This window comes from Nematostella vectensis, chromosome 14, assembly GCF_932526225.1.
Source record: "Nematostella vectensis chromosome 14, jaNemVect1.1, whole genome shotgun sequence".
Classification (NCBI taxonomy): Eukaryota; Metazoa; Cnidaria; class Anthozoa; order Actiniaria; family Edwardsiidae; genus Nematostella; species Nematostella vectensis.
Genome location: NC_064047.1, coordinates 7,006,380 through 7,028,048, shown reverse-complemented (window position 1 = coordinate 7,028,048; position 21,669 = coordinate 7,006,380). Strand labels below are relative to the sequence as shown.

The window sequence follows — 21,669 nt, the reverse complement described above, 5'->3', positions numbered from 1 at the left end:
CACGTGCTCCTGGATTTAATGGTGATGTGGATGTAGGACGGAGAACAATTTGTGCAACAAATATGATTTGAAAAAAAACCCTGTTATTAGCATAGCGCACAACTGAAAAATTTCGTCCACCAGATCAGAAGCCTTCTGGTGCCTTGTTTGTAAGGACCTCTTTTCTTTCTTCCTTCTCTCCCTCAAACTTTAGCCAATGATTACGAGTCCGTCTTCAAGTTGGGCACTGCACATGCGCAATCATTATTGCAGTTAAAATGGAACTCAACCTCATTCCAAAGTCTTTTACCTTTTGACCAGCAGCATGTATGTGGGCTCTGGGAACGAGATTGGCTGGAAATAAAAATCATAGTCATATCAAACAATTTTGTTTTGAAAATTGTAGTTTTTCTCGCTTGCTCAGCCAATTCCTTATTTTGAATTACATACCATATTTGGGAGTCCGCCGCTTCATTCGTTTTTCTCTCTTTGAACAGTGCACGTCGAGAATTTACACGTAGACATACAGGAATTAATGTTTTACAGCGATTATGCTGACCGTCATTTTGAAACCAGCCAAGACCCTAACGTTATAGATTATCAAAAGGTTTCCCGCGCTCGCGCCAGGCTCTTTTAGACAATTGAGAAAAACGACAACCATTGATTGATATGGGAAATGACTCTGAGTAATGCCTGGTGCACACTAGTGACATAACGAACTATTGAGAGGTATGTACTAGTCTGTGGGGGTATTATTGAGAGGTATGTATGGGCCTTTGGGGGTATTATTGAGAGGTATGTATGAGCCTTTGGGGTATTATTGAGAGGTATGTATGGACCTGTGGGGGTATTTTTGAGGGGTATGTATGAGCCTTTGGGGGTATTATTGAGGGGTATGTATGAGCCTTTGGGGGTATTATTGAGGGGTATCTATGAGCCTTTGGGGGTATTATTGAGAGGTATGTATGAGCCTTTGGGGGTATTATTGAGAGGTATGTATGAGCCTTTGGGGTATTATTGAGAGGTATGTATGGGCTTGTGGGGGTATTATTGAGAGGTATGTATAGGCCTGTGGGGGTATTATTGAGAGGTATGTATGGGGCTTTGGGGGTATTTTTGAGGGGTATGTATGAGCCTTTGAGGGTATTATTGAGGGGTATGTATGAGCCTTTGGGGGTATTATTGAGGGGTATCTATGAGCCTTTGGGGGTATTATTGAGAGGTATGTATGAGCCTTTGGGGGTATTATTGAGAGGTATGTATGGGTCTGTGGGGGTGTTATTGAGAGGTATGTTTGAGCCTTTGGGGGTATTATTGAGAGGTATGTATGGACCTGTGGGGGTATTATTGAGGGGTATGTATGAGCTTTGGGGGTATTATTAAGAGGTATGTATGAGACTGTGGGGGTATTATTGAGGGGTATGTATGGGCCTGTGGGGGTATTTTTGAGGGGTATGTATGGGCCTTTGGGGGTATTATTGAGAGGTATGTATAGGCCTGTGGGGTTATTATTGAGAGGTATGTATAGGCCTGTGGGGGTATTATTGAGAGGTATGTATGGGCCTTTGGGGGTATTTTTGAGTGGTATGTATGGGCCTTTTGGTGTATTATTGAGAGGTATGTATAGGCCTGTGGGGTTATTATTGAGGGGTATGTATAGGCCTGTGGGGGTATTATTGAGAGGTATGTATGGGCTTGTGGGGGTATTATTTAGGTGTATGTATGGGCCTTTGAAATATTATTGAGAGGTATGTATTGGCCTGTGGGGGTGTTATTGAGAGGTATGTATAGGCCTTTGGGGGTATTATTGAGAGGTATGTATGGACCTGTTGGGGTATTATTGAGAGGTATGTATGATCCTGTGGGGGTGTTATTGAGGGGTATGTATGAGCTTTGGGGGTATTATTGAGAGGTATGTATGGGCCCTGGCCTGGTAGACTGCTTTCTGAAGCTTACGACCAAGCTAGTAGGCATGGCGCTGCCGATAGACAGCGTGGTCAATCTTCACAATGACCTAGTGTCCGACTACATCGTCAACAACGAGCTCCGCACATTGTGCGGAAGCCTGGCCCTACGCCGCGGCCGTTTGATGGCTTTAGCCGCCGGGGCGTTACACATAGCGCGTCATGTGGACTGTCGTGCCGACACCGGAACGGCAAGCGCTGACGCGCGGAGCCAACGCGAGGTAGCAGCCGCGGACAGTGTCGAGCCCGCCACCCCAGAGTAGACGTAAGCGAAGAAAGAGGCGCTTCGTGTATGCCCTGACTGTCGTTGACGTTGCTTCACGATATAAAGCCGCCCGCCCTCTGAGGACTAAGAGCGCGGCCGTCGTCTCCCGCGAACTCGCTGGCATCTATGAAGAGGGACCTCTCACATGGCCTAAAGTCCATGTCCAGAGTTCAAGGGTGCTACCACGAAGCTCCTAACAGACCACGGGGTGGAGGTCCGACGGGCTGAGCCTGGGCACCACAGGAGCCAAGCTTTCACCGAGTCTTTCCATCGCTGGCTGGCGCAGCGCCTATTTCGTGCGCAGTACGCGAAGGAGCTTGCGTCCGGCGAGACAAACCGCGAGTGGGTCACTGCTCTGGCAATCGTCATCTCGGACATGAACGCAACGAAGACTCGCATGACTGGCCTTGCGCCTGAGGACGCCATAAAGCTGAGGCGCGTGCCTCTCAAAGCCGAAAAGCCTCCCCTAGAGGTCCCCTTAGATGTCGGAACGGATGTGTATTATACATCGCCGTAAACGAGGAAGACCTTCAGGACAAAGGCCGACGGCGAGCGACGGACCCGTGGTGGACAAGCAAGGCATACCCAATACTAAAGAGGGTCATGGAGCCCGGACAGCCAGTGTTGTATTACACGGCGTACTCTAAGCACGGCTTCACGCGATCGCGTCTTATTACTAGTAAACCAAATCTCGGGGCGTGTTGTCGTTTTTGCTTTACGCCCCGTAATGTCTTGGTACTAATAAACCAAATCTCGGGGAGTGTTGTCATTTTTGCTTTACGCCCAGTAATTTCTTGGTACTAGTGAACCAAATCTCGGGGCGAGTTGTCGTTTTTGCTTTACGCCCAGTAATTTATAGGTATTATAATTACTTACTACTAGTAAACCAAATCTCGGGGCGAGTTGTCGTTTTTGCTTTACGCCCCGTAATTTATAGGTATTATGATTACTTACTACTAGTAAACCAAATCCCGGAGCGAGTTGTCGTTTTTGCTTTACGCCCAGTAATTTATAGGTATTATAATTACTTACTACTAGTAAACCAAATCTCGGGGCGAGTTGTCGTTTTTGCTTTACGCCCAGTAATTTATAGGTATTATAATTACTTACTACTAGTAAACCAAATCTCGGGGCGAGTTGTCGTTTTTGCTTTACGCCCCGTAATTTATAGGTATTATAATTACTTACTACTAGAAACGAAATCTCGGGGCGAGTTGTCGTTTTTGCTTTACGCCCCGTAATTTCTCGGTATTATAATTACTTACTACTAGTAAACCAAATCTCGGGGCGAGTTGTCGTTTTTGCTTTTCGCCCCGTAATTTCATTTAATAGTATAGTTATAGTATAGTTATTGTAAACCAAATGTCGGGGCGAGTTGTCGGATTGCTTTCTCGGCCCGAAATTTTGTTTACTAGTATGTTTTTATCTATAAAATTTTAAAATAATACCACTAAACTTTCTCGCCCCCAATTTCATTTACTAGTACTAGTAAGTTAATTTGCTAAGTTAGCTAATATATGAATTCCCAAGACAGACAATGTTAGTAACCTTGTGAATTATCCTATCAAATTGTCCCTATTGCAGCGACTAACATGAAAATTCTTGTGGCGGGTCGCTGTGTTTCTCAAGCCAAGGTCGTTTTTAGCTCATTAGTATGGGCGGGTGAGGCGTGTATAAGAAGTCCCTATTGCAGCGACTAACATGAAAATTCTTGTGGCGAGTCGCTGTGTTTCTCAAGCCAAGGTCGTTTTTAGCTCATTAGTATGGGCGGGTGAGGCGGGTATAAGAAGTCCCTATTGCAGCGACTAACATGAAAATTCTTGTGGCGAGTCGCTGTGTTTCTCAAGCCAAGGTCGTTATTAGCTCATTAGTATGGGCGGGTATAAGAAGGAGCAAAAAACAAGAACAGGTCAGACTCACCGTAAAGTTCCTACTGACAGGAGGCTTGAATATCTTGCAAGTAGTCAGTCGAGAGGTTATCGCCGAGTGATGAAGATGCCCCTGTGTACTCGTATCACTGTGCTGTTGTTTGTGGCGCTCTGTGCTACCGTACTAGTGGCTGAGAAAGATGGAATGGAGGACCAGGGACTGAGGACTCGGGAACAGGCTGATGAGTTAGAGCGACGTGGCATTCCCACCAACGCAGAACTCAATAACAGACTGGAAAGCATCGAGAAAGAGTGAGTGTACATAAAACAAATCGTTTTAGGAAAATTGGTAATATTTTTAGCATTAGTATCAATATTAATAAATTTCTCCTACAGAGTTAAACTCTTTTATTGAATTTTCTGCATGTGTCAAAGCCTGTTGGATTTTGATAAAAAAGGGAATCAGAGATATCACAGCGCGTGGGGGATTCATCTCCTAGCTGCTTTCGAATTTGCTCATATATTGTTGCTGGCTTCTAATTCAGTTAAATTGTTATGTGGCTATTTACGGAATCTTTTAAAAACTTGTTAAACCTAGGCATAATTGCTTGGTGATTGTGGTAATGATAAATAGAAATTTTTTCTTGTTCTGTTTGATATTTGACAATTATATTTTTCTTGCCAGAATGAAAGCCCTTCTCTCAGGCGGAGCAACAGTCCCATGGCTTCGAGGTGAGTATCAATACATAACTCCCATGACTTCGAGGTGACTATCAATACATAACTCCCATGGCTTCGAGGCGGCTATCAAAACATAACTCCCAATGCCGGGGTGACTATCAATACATAACTCCAACGGCATCGAGGTGACTATCAATACATAACATATTACATAATCAATAACACATACATCAATACATAATAAAATAATATCAGCAGTCACTGAACATGTTGAATGGGTGTTTCTAAAACGGGGAGCGGGGAACAGGGATCTGGGAACGAGTGATCAGCGGTAGGGCACAGCGATGTAGCAACCTCAAGTGCGTCTCTTTGGCTCTTCTCTCGTTAAAATGGATGGTAAGTCAAATCTCTGACTCTGTTTCTAATGAATAATTCATGCGCCCATTAAATCGAATCTAATACGTTTCTCTTATTTTAGATGTGATAGAGATCAAGTCAAGTGAATGGTATGTTGAAAGGGATAATATGATAACAGTTTGCTTGGGTAGTTTAGTGCGAGCTAAAATCGCAATGGTAAACTTGAAAAGAGATTTATGGAAACATATTTTGAATCCGTGGATATTTTTGCAATCCTACATTGCCATGACTTCAAATTCTCATTCCATAGTGATGAAAAGCACTCTTTACAAATTTGAGGTGCTATTTTCAGTATTTTTATGAGATGTTGAAAGCTGCTGTTTTCCGTGACCATGACCCTTCTTTCCTCTAACACCAAGTTGACTGTTTACTAAATTAGACTATTGCAAAATGTTATTACTTTTCTGGACCCATCTTATTTGTTCTTCTGTACACTTTATTACAGCTCAAGCTCAGACTTGGACTCAAGCTCAGACATTGTTGAACTTGTAAAAGGAAAACAGCAGCTTGCGATTTCAGCTCGCACTAAACTACCACGCATGAATTATTCATAATTCTTAGAAACAGAGTTAGAGATTTCACTTACCATCCATTTTAACGAAAGAAGAGCCAAAGAGGCAGGTGAGGTTGCTACATCGCTGTGCCCTACCGCTGATCACTCGTTCCCAGATCCCTGTTCCCCGCTCCCCGTTTTAGTAACATCCATGTTGAATTTTCCATCATCATCATCATAGGGAGAGACGGAAAGGACGGGAAACCGGGTCTGAACGGTAAGTACTAAAACAATACAAGTCTTTTGTTAAATTTGTTTAAAATGAATTTATTTATCATTTTATTCTATTTTTCTTAACGTCGTGATCTTGGAGGTCTAAAGGCAGCGCCAGCTGCTCAGGGAGGGACTGTTTTCTGGGTCGCTTCGGTTACCTGCATTCTCGTTGCTCGTTTTTGTATCTTAAGAGGGTTTTTCGATTTCAAAATTATTAATTATTAATTATTAATTTATCTTTTAGGTAGAGATGGTCGTGATGGAAAACCAGGTAAACCATTTATTATTATTTTTTTTGTAGAAGATATTTCTTATTTTAACAAAAAGGAACATTTTAAGATTTTATTGAACACTTCAGATTTTGAAAAAAGGAAGTACATTTTTAAATATGAAATATGCCTAATAACATGATCATCATTATATATCATTTTTAAATATATCATCATCATCAAATATATTTTTATTTTCTACACGCAAAAAAAGAAAATATTATTTAGAAAATATACATTTGCATTGTATTTTTTTTCTTCGGCTTCTCGTAAAAGGCGATTTGTGTTTTTAACCTTTTATGAAAAACAGTTATTTTTGTTTTTGACATATCAATCAATGGCATCGTTTTTTTTTATCAGCAATGCTGAAGGGGATATCCTGGCTAAAAATTGGTTAAAAATAATATAATATCAACAGTCACTGAACATTTTGAATTACCCATCATTCATAGGGAGAGACGGAAAGGACGGAAATTCAGGACTGAATGGTGAGTACTAACAAAAGACAAATCCATTTTTATTTAAATTCGTTTAAAATCAATTTGTTTATCGTATAATTTCATTTTTGAAATCGTGATCATCGAGGTCCAAAGGGAGCGCCCGGTGCTCATGGAGGGACTGGTGCGAGGGGTCCCCCCGGTCCCAGGGGGTCCTCTGGTGTACAGTACGTGCGATGGGGGAAGACCTCGTGCCCAGGCTCCGCGCTGCTCGTCTACAAAGGTAGGATACGTGTATAGTTGCGAGGGGATGATGGAGAAAGGACTAGCTGACCGCTTGGCGGGAAGTACCAGTTTTATTCTCCTCGACAACAGGGTAGTAAAAGCTGATATATCTTGCTCTAAAACCTTTCCCTTTTTATATGCTCTACTCAGAGCGGCCTGTCCTTCTGCGGTCCAGCTGTGCAAGTTGTTTTTCCTTCTCACACGTGTATTTTTAAACTTATTTTGTTTGGAACTAGACCACAAGGGCAAACCGCGTCCGTGCTGCAATTTTATAGTTTTATTAACTTTTGTTACCTTTATCAGTTATAGGTTAAATATGACCTAATCCCTGAATCCGTTATAAAGACAATAACTATTTTTGGCATCGGGAGCACACACGCAATGAATATCTTTTTATACCGGGACGCCTAAGTCCGGCTATTTATGAGGCTTATCGTGTGATGATGTTTTTAGGTCTAGTAGGGGCGAAATACGAGAATTAAGAAATACTCGATAAAACAAGTGGCTGTCGCCTCTTATTTTTCTTACTCACGGCTCCAGGTGTTCTTGGTTTCCTGTTACTAAATTCAAGTTTTCCGCGGGTACAAATTATAAAAACAGATGTCAAAACAGTGGTATTTTCCCGATACCATATCATTAACCAATGATGCTTTCTAAAGGCTCATGATAACATATCTAATAAAATCAAGTCAAGGTCTCCTATCTTCTCTACTATATGACTACCCTAATAACCGCTAAATCATGAAACTACTTATCCTTATCCCAATAACCACAAAATCTTGAAATTAAAGAAACCTGACCACTAATTTGTTTTTATTGATTCTAAAACTACTCACTTTGACTGAATATTTGATTATATGGAAAATGTCTAGCGTGACAAAAGGATACTAGTCATGGGTACCAAAAAGGAGGAAAAATAACGAGTGCGTTATGATCATAACGGTCCTAGATAGTTACCGTATACGCCATAAGGGACTGCAAATTTGATGAGAGGTAACAGATTTTTTCGTACTCGGGGGGGGGGGGGGGGTGGCCAAGGGGGCACGCCCCCCCCCCCTCCTTCTACAGCCAAAAATACAGTAAATGTATGAGACATTATCTAAAACACAGGAGACAATGCCTTGAAAAGGCCTTTTGGGCCCCCTCGTGTTAAAAATTCTGGCTACGCCGCTGTCTTTTGTCTAATATACCTTTTCCTTAAAGGGCGTGTCGGCGGGGAGTTTTGTGATCACCCTGGAGGTGCGGCAGAATATGTGTGTCTCCCCGAGAAACCCCAGTACATAAACTACACCCCAGGGCATCAAAACAGCGGCTACATGTACGGCGCCGAGTATGAAGTCCGTCAACGCAGCCCCTTCACACGTGGAAAAGCCCTAAATGACCACGATGTCCCGTGCGCCGTGTGTTACGTCCCGTCCCGCAGCACCCAGCTCATGATACCCGCAGTCGCCCGCTGTCCCGCGGGATGGTCCCGCGAGTACTACGGCTACCTGATGACGGAGTATTACGGTCACAAGCACTCAAGTCAGTTCGTGTGCGTGGATCACGATGCCGAGTATGTCCCGGGTACTAGCGTTAACCGTGACGGAGCACTGCTGCACCCCGTGGAGGGGAGGTGTGGGTCACTACCGTGTGCCCCGTATGTAGATGGGTATGAGCTGACATGCGTAGTCTGCACCAAGTGATTCCAGTTGTACGATTGATGGAATAATAAAATATTTGTAAGGTGTAGGGTAACAATGTGTCTAGTTCACTCACAAGCTGTTGCATGACTGTTTGAATAATAATAAAAGAAAAGTTATCGGGTTTATAGTATACGGTGCTCTGCTGTTATTCACAGCAGTTGTATGTCTAATGAAAAAATAAATCTTTAAAAAATTGAAATTGTGTAGTGTAAATATATTCTGTCTTGTTTGCTTAGAACACATATAAAAAAAAGTAAACTAAACAGATGTTGGTCTACGCCATACAATGCTTGTTACTTTTGGCTGGTATACACAGATTTGACATACTCATGGGTTTTGTCTTGATCCTTTTCATTTTAATAATATTTGAAAATACCACATCCATGGTCTATTTATGCGAAATCGCAAATAGAGTGGAGCCGTTTATTTCGTTTGATGTATGAATTTCAGAGCTGTAACATAGGCTTGGAAATCTTTTTGGGGGGCACAGCCACGCCCTTACTGGTAATTGTAATTTTTGAACACATTCGTAATGATGGAGGGGGGGGGGGGGGAAAGGAGCACGTGCTCCTGGATTTAATGGTGATGTGGATGTAGGACGGAGAACAATTTGTGCAACAAATATGATTTGAAAAAACCCTGTTATTAGCATAGCGCACAACTGAAAAATTTCGTCCACCAGATCAGAAGCCTTCTGGTGCCTTGTTTGTAAGGTCCTCTTTTCTTTCTTCCTTCTCTCCCTCCAACTTTAGCCAATGATTACGAGTCCGTCTTCAAGTTGGGCACTGCACATGCGCAATCATTATTGTAGTTAAAATGGAACTCAACCTCATTCCAAAGTCTTTTACCTTTTGACCAGCAGCATGTATGTGGGCTCTGGGAACGAGATTGGCTGGAAATAAAAATCATAGTCATATCAAACAATTTTGTTTTGAAAATTGTAGTTTTTCTCGCTTGCTCAGCCAATTCCTTATTTTGAATTACATACCATATTTGGGAGTCCGCCGCTTCATTCGTTTTCCTCTCTTTGAACAGTGCACGTCGAGAATTTACACGTAGACATACAGGAATTAATGTTTTACAGCGATTATGCTGACCGTCATTTTGAAACCAGCCAAGACCCTAACGTTATAGATTATCAAAAGGTTTCCCGCGCTCGCGCCAGGCTCTTTTAGACAATTTAGAAAAACGACAACCATTGATTGATATGGCAAATGACTCTGAGTAATGCCTGGTGCACACTAGCGACATAACGAACTATTGAGAGGTATGTACTAGCCTGTGGGGGTATTATTGAGGGGTATGTATGGGCCTGTGGGGGTATTATTGAGAGGTATGTATGAGCCTGTGGGGGTATTATTGAGAGGTATGTATGGGCCTGTGGGGGTATTATTGAGAGGTATGTATGGGCCTGTGGGGGTATTATTTAGAGGTATGTATGAGTCTGTGGGGGTATTATTGAGGGGTATGTATGGGCCTGTGGGGTATTATTGAGAGGTATGTATGATCCTTTGGGGGTATTATTGAGAGGTATGTATGATCCTTTGGGGGTATTATTGAGAGGTATGTATGAGCCTTTGAGGGTATTATTGAGAGGTATGTATGATCCTTTGGGGGTATTATTGAGAGGTATGTATGAGCCTGTGGGGGTATTATTGAGGGGTATGTATGGGCCTGTGGGGGTATTATTGAGAGGTATGTATGGGCCTGTGGGGGTATTATTGAGAGGTATGTATGGGCCTTTGGGGGTATTATTGAGAGTTATGTATGATCCTTTGGGGGTATTATTGAGAGGTATGTATGAGCCTGTGGGGGTATTATTGAGAGGTATGTATGAGCCTGTGGGGGTATTATTGAGAGGTATGTATGAGCCTGTGGGGGTATTATTGAGGGGTATGTATGGGCCTGTGGGGGTATTATTGAGAGGTATGTATGGGCCTGTGGGGGTATTATTGAGAGGTATGTATGATCCTTTGGGGGTATTATTGAGAGGTATGTATGATCCTTTGGGGGTATTATTGAGAGGTATGTATGAGACTTTGGGGGTATTATTGAGAGGTATGTATGAGCCTTTGGGGGTATTATTGAGAGGTATGTATGAGCCTTTGGGGTATTATTGAGGGGTATGTATTGGCCTGTGGGGGTATTATTGAGAGGTATGTATGGGCCTTTGGGGGTATTATTGAGAGGTATGTATGAGCCTTTGGGGTATTATTGAGGGGTATGTATTGGCCTGTGGGGGTATTATTTAGACGTATATGTATGGGCCTGTGGGGCTATTATTGAGAGGTATGCATAGGCCTGTGGGGCTATTATTGAGAGGTATGTATGGGCCTGTGGGGTTATTATTGAGAGGTATGTATGGGCCTGTGGGTGTATTATTGAGAGGTATGTATGGGCCTGTGGGGGTATTATTGAGAGGTATGTATGAGCCTTTGAGGGTATTATTGAGGGGTATGTATGAGCCTGTTGGGGTATTATTGAGGGGTATGTATGAGACTTTGGGGTATTATTGAGGGGTATGTATTGGCCTGTGGGGGTATTATTGAGAGGTATGTATGGGCCTTTGGGGGTATTATTGAGAGGTATGTATGAGCCTTTGGGGTATTATTGAGGGGTATGTATTGGCCTGTGGGGGTATTATTGAGAGGTATGTATGGGCCTTTGGGGGTATTATTGAGAGGTATGTATGAGCCTTTGGGGTATTATTGAGGGGTATGTATTGGCCTGTGGGGGTATTATTTAGACGTATGTATGGGCCTGTGGGGCTATTATTAAGAGGTATGCATAGGCCTGTGGGGCTATTATTGAGAGGTATGTATGGGCCTGTGGGGTTATTATTGAGAGGTATGTATGGGCCTTTGGGGGTATTATTGAGAGGTATGTATGAGCCTTTGGGGTATTATTGAGGGGTATGTATTGGCCTGTGGGGGTATTATTTAGACGTATGTATGGGCCTGTGGGGCTATTATTGAGAGGTATGCATAGGCCTGTGGGGCTATTATTGAGAGGTATGTATGGGCCTGTGGGGGTATTATTGAGGGGTATGTATGGGCCTGTGGGGTTATTATTGAGAGGTATGTATGGGCCTGTGGGTGTATTATTGAGAGGTATGTATGGGCCTGTGGGGGTATTATTGAGAGGTATGTATGAGCCTTTGAGGGTATTATTGAGGGGTATGCATAGGCCTGTGGGGGGTATTATTGAGAGGTATGTATGGGCCTGTGGGGGTATTTTTGAGGGGTATGTATAAGCCTTTGGGGGTATTATTGAGAGGTATGCATAGGCCTGTGGGGGTATTATTGAGAGGTATGTATGGGCCTGTGGGGGTATTATTGAGAGGTATGTATGGACCTGTGGGGGTATTATTGAGGGGTATGTATGGGTCTTGGGGGTATTATTGAGGGGCATGTGTTGGCCTGTGGGGGTATTATTGAGAGGTATGTAGAGGCCTTTGGAGGTATTATTGAGGGGTATGTATGAGCCTTTGGGGTATTATTGAGTGGTATGTGTGGGCCTGTAGGGGTATTATTGAGGGGTATGTATGATCCTTTGGGTATTATTGAGAGGTATGTATAGGCCTTTGGAGGTATTATTGAGGGGTATGTATGATCCTTTGGGGTATTATTGAGGGGTATGTATAGGCCTTTGGGGGTATTATCGAGGGGTATGTATGATCCTGTGGGGTATTATTGAGAGGTATGTATGATCCTGTGGGGGTGTTATTGAGAGGTATGTACTAGCCTTTGGGGGTATTATTGAGAGGTATGTATGGGCCTTTGGGGTATTATTGAGGGGTATGTATAGGCCTTTAGGGGTATTATTGAGAGGTATGTATGATCCTGTGGGGGTATTATTGAGGGGTAGGTATGATCCTTTGGGGTATTATTGAGAGGTATGTATAGGCCTTTCAAGTATTTATTGAGGGGTATGTATGATCCTTTGGGGTGTTATTGAGGGGTATGTATAGGCCTTTGGGGGTATTATTGAGGGGCATGTATTGGCCTGTGGGGGTATTATTGAGAGGTATGTAGAGGCCTTTGGAGGTATTATTGAGGGGTATGTATGAGCCTTTGGGGTATTATTGAGTGGTATGTAAGGGCCTTTTGGTGTATTATTGAGTGGTATGTATGATCCTGTGGGGGTATTATTGAGGGGTATGTATGAGCCTTTGGGGGTGTTATTGAGGGGTATGTATAGGCCTTTTGAGGTATTATTGAGGGGTATGTATGATCCTTTGGGTGTATTATTGAGAGGTATGTATGATCCTGTGGGGGTATTATTGAGGGGTCATACATACCACTCAATAATACACCCAAAGGCCTATACATACCCCTCAATAATACCCCAAAGGATCATACATACCCCTCAATAATACCTCCAAAGGCAGGTAGGCCTTTTGAGGTATTATTGAGGGGTATGTAGGCAGGTAGGCCTTTGGAGGTATTATTGAGGGGTATGTATGATCCTTTGGGGGTATTATTGAGGGGTATGTATAGGCCTTTGGGTGTATTATTGAGTGGTATGTATGATCCTGTGGGGGTGTTATTGAGGGGTATGTATGAGCTTTGGGGGTATTATTGAGAGGTATGTATGGGCCCTGGCCTGGTAGACTGCTTTCTGAAGCTTACGACCAAGCTAGTAGGCATGGCGCTGCCGATAGACAGCGTGGTCGATCTTCACAATGACCTAGTGTCCGACTACATCGTCAACAACGAGCTCCGCACATTGTGCGGAAGCCTGGCCCTACGCCGCGGCCGTTTGATGGCTTTAGCCGCCGGGGCGTTACACATAGCGCGTCATGTGGACTGTCGTGCCGACACCGGAACGGCAAGCGCTGACGCGCGGAGCCAACGCGAGGTAGCAGCCGCGGACAGTGTCGAGCCCGCCACCCCAGAGTAGACGTAAGCGAAGAAAGAGGCGCTTCGTGTATGCCCTGACTGTATGCCCTGACTGTCGTTGACGTTGCTTCACGATATAAAGCCGCCCGCCCACTGAGGACTAAGAGCGCGGCCGTCGTCTCCCGCGAACTCGCTGGCATCTATGAAGAGGGACCTCTCACATTGCCTAAAGTCCTCATGGTTGATGACGGCACGGAGTTCAAGGGTGCTACCACGAAGCTCCTAACAGACCACGGGGTGGAGGTCCGACGGGCTGAGCCTGGGCACCACAGGAGCCAAGCTTTCACCGAGTCTTTCCATCGCTGGCTGGCGCAGCGCCTATTTCGTGCGCAGTACTCGAAGGAGCTTGCGTCCTGCGAGACAAACCGCGAGTGGGTTACTGCTCTGCCAATCGTCATCTCGGACATGAACGCAACGAAGACTCGCATGACTGGCCTTGCGCCTGAGGACGCCATAAAGCTGAGGCGCGTGCCTCTCAAAGCCGAAAAGCCTCCCCTAGAGGTCCCCTTAGATGTCGGAACGGAGGTTTATTATACATCGCCGTAAACGAGGAAGACCTTCACGACAAAGGCCGACGGCGAGCGACGGACCCGTGGTGGACAAGCAAGGCGTACCTAATACTAAAGAGGGTCATGGAGCCCGGACAGCCAGTGTTGTATTACACGGCGTACTCTAAGCACGGCTTCACGCGATCGCGTCTTATTACTAGTAAACCAAATCTCGGGGCGTGTTGTCGTTTTTGCTTTACGCCCCGTAATGTCTTGGTACTAATAAACCAAATCTCGGGGAGTGTTGTCATTTTTGCTTTACGCCCAGTAATTTCTTGGTACTAGTAAACCAAATCTCGGGGCGAGTTGTCGTTTTTGCTTTACGCCCAGTAATTTATAGGTATTATAATTACTTACTACTAGTAAACCAAATCTCGGGGCGAGTTGTCGTTTTTGCTTTACGCCCCGTAATTTATAGGTATTATGATTACTTACTACTAGTAAACCAAATCTCGGGGCGAGTTGTCGTTTTTGCTTTACGCCCAGTAATTTATAGGTATTATAATTACTTACTACTAGTAAACCAAATCTCGGGGCGAGTTGTCGTTTTTGCTTTACGCCCAGTAATTTGTAGGTATTATAATTACTTACTACTAGTGAACTAAATCTCGGGGCGAGTTGTCGTTTTTGCTTTACGCCCCGTAATTTATAGGTATTATAATTACTTACTACTAGTAAACCAAATCTCGGGGCGAGTTGTCGTTTTTGCTTTACGCCCCGTAATTTATAGGTATTATAATTACTTACTACTAGTAAACCAAATCTCGGGGCGAGTTGTCGTTTTTGCTTTACGCCCCGTAATTTCTCGGTATTATAATTACTTACTACCAGTAAACCAAATCTCGGGGCGAGTTGTCGTTTTTGCTTTACGCCCCGTAATTTCATTTAATAGTATAGTTATTGTTATACTAGTAAACCAAATGTCGGGGCGAGTTGTCGGATTGCTTTCTCTCCCCGAAATTTTGTTTACTAGTATGTTTTTATCTATAAAATTTTAAAATTCTATAAAATTTTAAAATAATACCACTAAACTTTCTCGCCCCCAATTTCATTTACTAGTACTAGTAAGTTAATTTGCTAAGTTAGCTAATATATGAATTCCCAAGACAGACAATGTTAGTAACCTTGTGAATTATCCTATCAAATAGTCCCTATTGCAGCGACTAACATGAAAATTCTTGTGGCGAGTCGCTGTGTTTCTCAAGCCAAGGTCGTTTTTAGCTCATTAGTATGGGCGGGTGAGGCGGGTATAAGAAGTCCCTATTGCAGCGACTAACATGAAAATTCTTGTGGCGAGTCGCTGTGTTTCTCAAGCCAAGGTCGTTTTTAGCTCATTAGTATGGGCGGGTATAAGAAGGAGCAAAAAACAAGAACAGGTCAGAATCACCGTAAAGTTCCTACTGACAGGAGGTTTGAATATCTTGCAAGTAGTCAGTCGAGAGGTTATCGCCGAGTGATGAAGATGCCCCTGTGTACTCGTATCACTGTGCTGTTGTTTGTGGCGCTCTGTGCTACCGTACTAGTGGCTGAGAAAGATGGAATGGAGGACCAGGGACTGAGGACTCGGGAACAGGCTGATGAGTTAGAGCGACGTGGCATTCCCACCAACGCAGAACTCAATAACAGACTGGAAAGCATCGAGAAAGAGTGAGTGTACATAAAACAAATCGTTTTAGGAAAATTTGTAATATTTTTAGCATTAGTATCAATATTAATAAATTTCTCCTACAGAGCTAAACTCTTTTATTGAATTTTCTGCATGTGTCAAAGCCTGTTGGATTTTGATAAAAAAGGGAATCAGAGACATCATAGCGCGTGGGGGATTCATCTCCTAGCTGCTTTCGAATTTGCTCATATATTGTTGCTGGCTTCTAATTCAGTTAAATTGTTATGTGGCTATTTACCGAATCTTTTAAAAACTTGTTAAACCTAGGCATAATTGCTCGGTGATTGTGGTAATGATAAATAGAAATTTTTTCTTGTTCTGTTTGATATTTGACAATTATATTTTTCTTGCCAGAATGAAAGCCCTTCTCTCAGGCGGAGCAACAGTCCCATGGCTTCGAGGTGAGTATCAATACATAACTCCCATGACTTCTAGGTGACTATCAATACATAACTCCCATGGCTTCGAGGCAACTATCAATACATAACTCCCAATGCCGGGGTGACTATCAATACAAAACTCCAACGGCATCGAGGTGACTATCAATACATAACATATTACATAATCAATAACACATACATGAGTACATAATAAAATAATATCAGCAGTCACTGAACATGTTTAATGGGTGTTACTAAAACGGGGAGCGGGGAACAGGGATCTGGGAACGAGTGATCAGCGGTAGGGCACAGCGATGTAGCAACCTCAAGTGCGTCTCTTTGGCTCTTCTCTCGTTAAAATGGATGGTAAGTGAAATCTCTGACTCTGTTTCTAAGAATTATGAATAATTCATGCGCCCATTGAATCGAATCTAATACGTTTCTCTTATTTTAGATGTGATAGAGATCAAGTCAAGTGAATGGTATGTTGAAAGGGATAATATGATAACAGTTTGCTTGGGTAGTTTAGTGCGAGCTAAAATCGCAATGGTAAACTTGAAAAGAGATTTATGGAAACATATTTTGAATCCGTGGATATTTTTGCAATCCTACATTGCCATGACTTCAAATTCTCATTCCATAGTGATGAAAAGCACTCTTTACAAATTTGAGGTGCTTTTTTCAGTATTTTTATGAGATGTTTAAAGCTGCTGTTTTCCGTGACCATGACCCTTCTTTCCTCTAACACCAAGTTGACTGTTTACTAAATAAGACTATTGCAAAATGTTATTACTTTTCTGGCCCCATCTTATTTGTTCTTCTGTACACTTTATTACAGCTCAAGCTCAGACTCAAGCTCAGACTTGGACTCAAGCTCAGACATTGTTAAACTTGTAAAAGAAAAACATCAGCTTGCGATTTCAGCTCGCACTAAACTACCACGCATGAATTATTCATAATTCTTAGAAACAGAGTCGGAGATTTCACTTACAATCCATTTTAACGAGAGAAGAGCCAAAGAGACGCACGTGAGGTTGCTACATCGCTGTGCCCTACCGCTGATCACTCGTTCCCAGATCCCTGTTCCCCGCTCCCCGTTTTAGTAACATCCATGTTGAATTTTCCATCATCATCATCATAGGGAGAGACGGAAAGGACGGGAAACCGGGTCTGAACGGTAAGTACTAAAACAAGACAAGTCTTTTGTTAAATTTGTTTAAAATGAATTTATTTATCATTTAATTCTATTTTTCTTAACGTCGTGATCTTGGAGGTCTAAAGGCAGCGCCAGCTGCTCAGGGAGGGACTGTTTTCTGGGTCGCTTCGGTTACCTGCATTCTCGTTGCTCGTTTTTGTATCTTAAGAGGGTTTTTCGATTTCAAAATTATTAATTATTAATTATTAATTTATCTTTTAGGTAGAGATGGTCGTGATGGAAAACCAGGTAAACCATTTATTATTATTTTTTTGTAGAAGAAATTTCTTATTTTAACAAAAAGGAACATTTTAAGATTTTATTGAACACTTCAGATTTTGAAAAAAGGAAGTACATTTTTAAATATGAAATATGCCTAATAACATGATCATCATTATATATCATTTTTAAATATATCATCATCATCAAATATATTTTTATTTTCTACACGCAAAAAAATAAAATATTATTTAGAAAATATACATTTGCATTGTATTTTTTTTCTTCGGCTTCTCGTAAAAGGCGATTTGTGTTTTTAACCTTTTATGAAAAACAGTTATTTTTGTTTTTGACATATCAATCAATGGCATCGTTTTTTTTATCAGCAATGCTGAAGGGGATATCCTGGCTAAAAATTGGTTAAAAATAATATAATATCAACAGTCACTGAACATTTTGAATTACCCATCATTCATAGGGAGAGACGGAAAGGACGGAAATTCAGGACTGAATGGTGAGTACTAACAAAAGACAAATCCATTTTTATTTAAATTCGTTTAAAATCAATTTGTTTATCGTATAATTTCATTTTTGAAATCGTGATCATCAAGGTCCAAAGGGAGCGCCCGGTGCTCAGGGAGGGACTGGTGCGAGGGGTCCCCCCGGTCCCAGGGGGTCCTCTGGTGTACAGTACGTGCGATGGGGGAAGACCTCGTGCCCAGGCTCCGCGCTGCTCGTCTACAAAGGTAGGATACGTGTATAGTTGCGAGGGGATGATGGAGAAAGGACTAGCTGACCACTTGGCGGGAAGTACCAGTTTTATTCTCCTCGACAACAGGGTAGTAAAAGCTGATATATCTTGCACTAAAACCTTTCCCTTTTTATATGCTCTACTCAGAGCGGCCTGTCCTTCTGCGGTCCAGCTGTGCAAGTTGTTTTTCCTTCTCACACGTGTATTTTTAAACTTATTTTGTTTGGAACTAGACCACAAGGGCAAGCCGCGTCCGTGCTGCAATTTTATAGTTTTATTAACTTTTGTTACCTTTATCAGTTATAGGTTAAATATGACCTAATCCCTGAATCCGTTATAAAGACAATATTTATTTTTGGCATCGGGAGCACACACGCAATGAATATCTTTTTATACCGGGACGCCTAAGTCCGGCTATTTATGAGGCTTATCGTGTGATGATGTTTTTAGGTCTAGTAGGGGCGAAATACGAGAATTAAGAAATACTCGATAAAACAAGTGGCTGTCGCCTCTTATTTTTCTTACGCACGGCTCAAGGTGTTCTTGGTTTCCTGTTACTAAATTCAAGTTTTCCGCGGGTACAAATTATAAAAACAGATGTCAAAACAATGGTATTTTCCCGATACCATATCATTTACCAATGATGCTTTCTAAAGGCTCATGATAACATATCTAATAAAATCAAGTCAAGGTTTCCTATCTTCTCTACTATATGACTACCCTAATAACCGCTAAATCATGAAACTACTTATCCTTATCCCAATAACCACAAAATCTTGAAACTAAAGAAACCTGACCACTAATTTGTTTTTATTGATTCTAAAACTACTCACTTTGACTGAATATTTGATTATATGGAAAATGTCTAGCGTGACAAAAGGATACTAGTCATGGGTACCAAAAAGGAGGAAAAATAACGAGTGCGTTATGATCATAACGATGCTAGGTAGTTACCGTATACGCCATAAGGGGCTGCAAATTTGATGGGAGGTAACAGATTTTTTCGTACTCGGGGGGATGGGGTGGCCAAGGGGGCACGCCCCCCCTCCTTCTACAGCCAAAAATACAGTAAATGTATGAGACATTATCTAAAACACAGGAGACAATGCCTTGAAAAGGCCTTTTGGGCCCCCTCGTGTTAAAAATTCTGGCTACGCCGCTGTCTTTTGTCTCATATACCTTTTCCTTAAAGGGCGTGTCGGCGGGGAGTGCTTGATCACCCTGGAGGTGCGGCAGAGTACGTGTGTCTCCCCGAGACCCCCCAGTACATAAACTTCACCCCGGGACATCAGCACAGCGGCTACATGTACGGCGCCGAGTATGAAGTCTATGACCACAGCCCCTTCACACGTGGAAAAGCCCTTCATGAACACGATGTCCCGTGCGCCGTGTGTTACGTCCCGTCCCGCAGCACCCAGCTCATGATACCCGCAGTCGCCCGCTGTCCCGCCGGATGGTCCCGCGAGTACTACGGCTACCTGATGACGTCACAGGCCGGTCACAAGCACTCAAGTCAGTTCGTGTGCGTGGATTACGATGCCGAGTATGTCCCGGGTACTAGCCCTAACCATAACGGAGCCCTGCTGTTTACCGTGGAGGGGAGGTGTGGGACACTACCGTGTGCCCCGTATGTAGAAGGGTATGAGCTGACATGCGTAGTCTGTACCAAGTGATTCCAGTTGTACGATTGATGGAATAATAAAATATTTGTAAGGTGTAGGGTAACAATGTGTCTAGTTCGCTCACAAGCTGTTGCATGACTGATTGAATAAGAATAAAAGAAAAGTTATCGGGTTTATAGTATACGGTGCTCTGCTGTCATTCACAGCAGTTGTATGTCTAATGAAAAAATAAATCATACAATGCTTGTTACGTTTGGCTGGTATACACAGATTTGACATACTCATGGGTTTGTCTTGATCCTTTTCATTTTAATCATATTTGAAAATACCACATCCATGGTCTCTTCATGCGAAATCGCAAATAGAGTGGAGCCGTTTATTTCGTTTGATGTATAAATTTAAAAGCTGTAACATAGGCTTGGAAATCTTTTGGGGGGGGCACAGCCACGCCCTTACTGGTAATTGTAATTTTTTAACACATTCGTAATGATGGGGGGGGGGAGGAGGAGCACGTGCTCCTGGATTTAATGGTGATGTGGATGTAGGACGGAGAACAATTTGTGCAACAAATATGATTTGAAAAAAATAAAACCCTGTTATTAGCATAGCGCACAACTGAAAAATTCCGTCCACCAGAACAGAAGCCTTCTGGTGCCTTCTTTTTAAGGCCCTCTTTTCTTTCTTCCTTCTCTCCCTCCAACTTTAGCCAATGATTACGAGTCCGTCTTCAAGTTGGGCACTGCACATGCGCAATCATTATTGTAGTTGGAATGGAACTCAACCTAATTCCAAAGTCTCTTACCTTTTGACCAGCAGCATGTATGTGGGCTCTGGGAACGAGATTGGCTGGAACTAAAAATCATAGTCATATCAAACAATTTTGTTTTGAAAATTGTAGTTTTTCTCGCTTGCTCAGCCAATTCCTTATTTTGAATTACATACCATATTTGGGAGTCCGCCGCTTCATTCGTTTTCCTCTCTTTGAACAGTGCACGTCGAGAATTTACACGTAGACATACAGGAATTAATGTTTTACAGCGATTATGCTGAAAGTCATTTTGAAACCAGCCAAGACCCTAACGTTATAGATTATCAAAAGGTTTCCCGCGCTCGCGCCAGGCTCTTTTAGACAATTGAGAAAAACGACAACCATTGATTGATATGGGAAATGACTCTGAGTAATGCCTGGTGCACACTAGTGACATAACGAACTATTGAGAGGTATGTACTAGCCTGTGGGGGTATTATTGAGAGGTATGTATGGGCCTATGGGGGTATTATTGAGGGGTATGTATGAGCCTGTGGGGGTATTATTGAGAGGTATGTATGGGCCTGTAGGGGTATTATTGAGAGGTATGTATGATCCTTTGGGGGTATTATTGAGGGGTATGTATGATCCTTTGGGGTATTATTGAGGGGTATGTATGAGCCTTTGGGGGTGTTATTGAGGGGTATGTATGATCCTTTGGGGTATTATTGAGAGGTATGTATGATCCTGTGGGGTGTTATTGAGGGGTATGTATGGGCCTGTGGGGGTATTATTGAGAGGTATGTATGAGCCTGTGGGGGTATTATTGAGAGGTATGTATGAGCCTGTGGGGGTATTATTGAGAGGTATGTATGGGCCTGTGGGGGTATTATTGAGGGGTATGTATGGGCCTGTGGGGGTATTATTGAGAGGTATGTATAGGCCTTTGGAGGTATTATTGAGGGGTATGTATGATCCTTTGGGGTATTATTGAGAGGTATGTATGATCCTGTGGGGTGTTAT

The 21,669-nt window shown here is 42.7% G+C and overlaps 1 protein-coding gene and 1 long non-coding RNA gene across 2 annotated transcripts; both read left to right on the top strand.

Moving 5' to 3' along the window:
• Positions 1-4,065: 4,065 nt before the first annotated feature.
• On the top strand, positions 4,066-20,148 carry LOC5499802 (short-chain collagen C4). The gene is given in 10 exon segments (XM_048721923.1): positions 4,066-4,388; positions 4,762-4,808; positions 5,909-5,944; positions 6,185-6,211; positions 17,253-17,288; positions 17,529-17,555; positions 18,004-18,039; positions 18,137-18,271; positions 19,469-19,483; positions 19,486-20,148. Coding segments are annotated over 10 exon segments (1,131 nt in total). The 5' UTR covers positions 4,066-4,080; the 3' UTR covers positions 19,950-20,148.
• On the top strand, positions 16,450-17,246 carry LOC116605670. The gene is made up of 3 exons (XR_007306554.1): positions 16,450-16,477; positions 16,566-16,593; positions 16,950-17,246. It is a non-coding gene; the product is annotated as an uncharacterized LOC116605670 (long non-coding RNA).
• Positions 20,149-21,669: the final 1,521 nt, after the last annotated feature.